This window comes from Takifugu flavidus, chromosome 5 (genome assembly GCF_003711565.1).
Source record: "Takifugu flavidus isolate HTHZ2018 chromosome 5, ASM371156v2, whole genome shotgun sequence".
NCBI classification, from domain to species: domain Eukaryota; kingdom Metazoa; phylum Chordata; class Actinopteri; order Tetraodontiformes; family Tetraodontidae; genus Takifugu; species Takifugu flavidus.
This window is the reverse complement of record NC_079524.1, coordinates 14,632,665-14,637,929: the sequence shown is the minus strand read 5'-3', so window position 1 is coordinate 14,637,929 and position 5,265 is coordinate 14,632,665. Positions and strand designations below refer to the sequence as shown.

General features: G+C 38.0%; 1 protein-coding gene across 1 annotated transcript; it reads left to right on the top strand.

The window, feature by feature from the left end:
* Nucleotides 1-442: 442 nt before the first annotated feature.
* On the top strand, nt 443-5,043 carry imp4 (IMP U3 small nucleolar ribonucleoprotein 4). The gene is made up of 9 exons (XM_057034284.1): nt 443-569; nt 1,447-1,555; nt 1,643-1,726; nt 1,808-1,917; nt 2,913-3,045; nt 3,307-3,461; nt 3,541-3,635; nt 4,650-4,723; nt 4,800-5,043. Exons 1-9 carry the CDS (start codon nt 558-560, stop codon nt 4,910-4,912), a joined length of 885 nt encoding a protein of 294 aa, XP_056890264.1. The 5' UTR covers nt 443-557; the 3' UTR covers nt 4,913-5,043.
* Nucleotides 5,044-5,265: the final 222 nt, after the last annotated feature.

The following is a 5,265-nucleotide window of genomic DNA, read 5'->3' as shown; positions in this document are numbered from 1 at the left end:
TGCAGCAGCTGAATTCTGTTGAGTTCTGCTGTGTAGAATGAGGTAACTGAGGCTATTAATATGTATTTTCAAAACAAGACATAAAAAGAAATCCTGTCAGTTACGTTGGTCTAACTATTTGAAGTATATATATATATAGTATAACTATATTGAACTATTTGATGTTTGCTTAAAAAATGACAACTTTTGGAATAATGAAAATGTACAGGAAAAATCCAAAATAATATATTTTTTATGTGAAATAGACTGTTTTTCTAGATTGTATGACATTTTGGATTTAATCCATTCTGAGACTTTGATTATCGTTCTTTTTCTTTATCTGTAATTTGTTTATCTATGTCTTATCCAAAGCATTTGGTTGGACTTCTATGATTTCCCATTTTGATGTACAGTATATGTAGATTAAAGCAAGGCCAAGGTAATAACCTTGAACAGACAGTAGGTGTCAGTAAAGCCTAATTTGACACATCTGATTCGCACAATTAAGGCCCGAAGAAGAAAAGCGAGGTTGAAACGCTTTCGCGCATGTCTGCTGGTCTCCATGTGTGTTGCTCTGAATGGTGGTCATGGTGAGTGGGAAAATGAGTTCAGTATAAGAATATTTTAATAGTTTTTCATAAAAAGAACGCAGTCATGCTAGTAGGAGACATATCTAAACTAGACTGATAAATAGATAGGTAAAAGGTATCGTTATCTACTACCACTGTTTGATTCAGGTTGCAGACTTTGGTGAAACCAATTATTACCGGATCACTTTTAGTTACATAGTGTCATTTAAGGAAAATAACTTTTCTTCACCAGAGCTACTACTGCTGCTGTAGGTTCTCATTACATCCTATAACGTCTGTCATAGACACTCTTCAGATCTGAACGTTGCTGTTAGCAATGCTACTACTGTTAGCTTTCTAACTTTTAGGTCTCTTCCTGCATCAGGCATTCTTTCAACGTCTGTTGCTCTTTTTGCACATCTACGTCCACTTACCACATCTAACTTTGGCTTTGTACAAAAACACGCGTGACACGTTTACTCCTATTGTGATCATTCCTAATGCACCGTTGCCATTCTCCAAAGAGAATCTAAGCAACTCTTCCAGTGCCTTAATTCTGATATTACTGCTCTGAACCATATAACACTGCCTTGCTGCGTCCTAGTTCTCCTTTAACTTTACAGATTCTGGAAAAATAAATAACAGATTTGATTTTCTGTGTCCTGAGTGGTTGGAATCAAAGATTCCCCAATAGTATCATTAAATAATGTTACTGAAATGGCATTTAGCTTCTTTAGGGATGCTTCAGTTTAATGATCCTGATGCATCATTATAAAATACATCTGTACTTAGAGCAAAGGCCAAATTGTTGCCTTTCAGATTGGTATTGTGCATGTGTGTGTGTTTTTCCCAATAAATACTGTGTTACCAAGAATGGAATGTTGTGATAAAACTGCAGCTTCGAAGAGAAGTGAGGCTCCGGCGGGAATACTTGTACAGGAAGGCCCAGGAGAGCCGACTTCGAACTATCGAAGAGAAAAAGCACAAAGTTAAGAAGGCGCTTGAGGGTAGGTTCATCACTTCAGGTTACCAGTGTGCATTTACAGTTTGACAGATTCTTCGCAGTATTATCTGAAGAATCGGTTTGTTTACAGAAAATTGCATTCTTCCAACTGAACTACGGAGGGAAGCTCTGCAGCTGCAAAAGCTTGTAGAGTACGATGACGAAGGAGCACAAGGTCAGTGTTTTCTAGGCCAATAGACTTCTATCAGTCTTAATCCTCTTTAATAATCAGAGTATTTGTTGATGCTGTGCACAGGCGTGAGCTCACACATTGATGATGAGTATAAATGGGCTGGAGTTGAAGATCCCAAGATTATGGTGACCACATCTAGGGACCCCAGCTCCAGACTCAAAATGTTTGCCAAGGTCAGTGTCTACAGCAAGCCCCATCACTTCTGAAACATTTTGTTGAAATAAAAAAAAAAAAAAAAGGCCTCAACTCTGTTCTTGTAAAACAAAAATGTCTGTTACACAATCATCATATATACCTTAATCAGGTTGAGGTGTGATTGACAGGTTGAGGCCTGCACTGTCACAGATTTTAAAATAAATGATTGTAAAGTAGATATTAAGAAATCGGTATCAGTGGTGCAGTATACAAAACCAATGACTTTAACTAAATCTTAAAATGAAATCACAATATTAATGTATAAACAGCACATTATCTGTTGGTGCCCCTGTCTTAACACGAGGTAACTATTGGATATCTGATACAGTGGCCTGTTTTTATTTACTCTATCATTATGGATAATAAACACATCTTGTGATGAGATAATGCAGAGGTCAAAGGATTATGCAGTCAGTGATTAATCTTCTCGTGATGTTGGCAGATGTTTCTTGTTTGTTATACACAACAATAACTCATACAGGATATAGGTGATATTAGATTAATCGTAATTCTTTACAGTACAGTATGTCAAGACAACAAATGTGAGACAATACATGAATTAATACAGTAGATTTTATAATTTACCTACTTTGTAGAACTAAATTGACCCATTTAACTTCAAACTTTGTCAAGAGATAATTATTGCGGCAATATAGTTAAAATGACAAATACCAAAGAAGCAACTGCAAATCTGCACATGAAAGTAAAGAAAATCACACATTCTGAAGATTACAGAAAATAATGAGACAAAAATGGAATCTGTGTATCTACCAGTCAGTCAAAAGGGTTGGAATAAGTTGAGCAAAGGGATTTCAGAATCAGGTTTAAATCACTGCTCAGAAGATCAGATGTGTAAAAGTAACATAAAAAGGTGGCGTTAACGGCATGTAGAGCTGAGTCATCATTGTTGTGCTGTGATGCACAAACAGGACAGGTCACAGGAAGTACAGATGTAATGCTTTCACTGTTGTAGGAGGTGAAGCTGATGTTTCCTGGAGCTCAGCGCATGAACAGAGGCAACCACGAGATCCCTGCACTAGTTCAAGCCTGTAGGGCCAACAATGTCACAGACCTGGTAATCGTGCACGAAACAAGAGGGCAGCCAGGTACAACTGTTTCTTCCTTCACTCTAACCTTGCTTTGTCTGCTGTTCTATAATTCACCAAATAAAAAAAGCTTTAAGCTGTTTTCAATGTAAATACAGCCTGTTTGACAGTTGCAAGGCCCCACTAGCTCTCACTCTAATTCTGACCTGCAACCATGACCATTCTCATGACAAGAACGATGATGCAGCAACATCAGTGATTAATTCCAGATCATAAAATTGTTATAATCCGCAACGACTGATTTTTGTTATAACTCCGCAGACGGCCTGGTGGTGTGTCACTTACCGTTTGGACCCACAGCATATTTTACACTTTACAATGTGGTGATGAGACATGATGTCCCAGACATCGGAACCATGTCAGAGGCATTCCCCCACCTCATTTTTCACAACTTCACCTCACAGCTGGGGCGCAGGGTGAGTAAATGCAGCCTGGAATTTAAATTATTATTCAAATAATACTGAGACTCCATCCTAATGAGATGCACTCACACAGGTGTCAAATATCCTCAAGTATCTGTTTCCAGTCCCCAAAGAAGACAGCAGACGTGTGGTCACGTTTGCCAACCAAGAGGATTTCATCTCCTTCAGGTCAGGATGTCCCTCCCATAAAGCTTGCGCAAAGAGCAAAACAATTTTATTCATTCAAGTTTTTTCTTGACCATCAATTTCCACATAAAGCTTTTATGCTGTGCTGTGCATTGTGTAGCAGAAACACTCCCATTTTGGTGAATATCTGCATTTCCACACAGGGAGTCATGTCTCACCGCGGCACTTCACTATGCCCAAGTTCTATTAATCAGCCACTGTACTTCCATGATGCATCAATCCATGATGCTCAGATAGCGCCAAACAGGAAACATAGACAATATCCTGTAAATCTTACAATGACACAATCTAGGATATTGATATATCTCATCACATCATGTTACACAAAATGTGAGGTTCTGAAGAAAGATGGACAAAATATTTAACAAGACGCCATGCATCCTTTCTAAGTATACGAACCGAAGGAAGTTTTTGGCCCTAATGGTAACTTCAACCATTAAGTTAATATTCTTATGCGTTTGACTTGCATGATCTCATGGGAATACAAGTAGCTCTTGCCTGGTTTTGTGACCTGGCAGTGCTTCAGACATGCCTCCGTTGGGCGAAGGTGTTCACAGAAATGCACTGAGAAGAAGCTTTATGTGGCAATTGGAGGACAGTCTTTTATGCATTTGTGAGAAAAAGCTACTGCTTTGACTGTAAGACTCGAGGGATGGCTGGTTGAGGCGCTAGATTATAGGCTAAGATTCCGGTTAGAGAACTAAGGACTTATGGAGAATGGTTGGGATGGATCTTGCTTGCCGAATGAGCTCCGGACAGGATGGTTCGATGACTTAAATGGGTTCTATGTTTTTATCCACAAGATTAGGCAGGAAGCTTAAAGCGTTACAGGTTCAAAGGTGATAAATCAGAGATTGACATCTAACGTTGCACACGTGCAGGTTGCACATAGTGGTTAAGCAACGGGTAGCAGTAGTTTGGTGATCAAAGACTCCCTGGCTTTGCTTATGTGCTGTTTATACATTTGCGTAACGTCAAAACGTCTTTTGATTATAGACATCATACATATAAGAAAATGGACCACAGAAATATTAAGCTAACAGAAGTTGGACCCAGGTTTGAAATGAAATGTAAGTAGTTTGAGATACTTTCAATGGGCATCAATGATTACTTTCAGGAAGTAATATATTTGCTTTTTTTTTCCAGTGTACATGATCAAACTGGGCACCCTGGAGAATGAGAGCACAGCAGACATTGAGTGGCGTCTCCATGCATACACACACACAGCTAAGAAAAGGAGGTTCATGAGCATAGAATAGGACAGGGTCTACTTTGGTATTGGGAACCTATTAAATTGTTAAAGCCTACAAATGTCACAATAACGATTCAACATGGTCAGAAAAATGCATAACTGTGATAATATTAAAGTTGATGTCCTTTTTATCTTAAATGTGTTTGTCTTTTTATTATTTTGTATTTTTATTGATTTATTTATTCATTTATTTTATTATATTTTTTTTCCTGCATCCAACCAACCAAAATATATACAAAACCTTAATTAGGTTAGGTTGCTTAAATTGAAGGCACTTGTTTAACAGAGAAATCGTAAATAATAGTGGTACATGAGAGAAATACATTCACAGATGGAGATTTTAATTTCTAATCCGATATT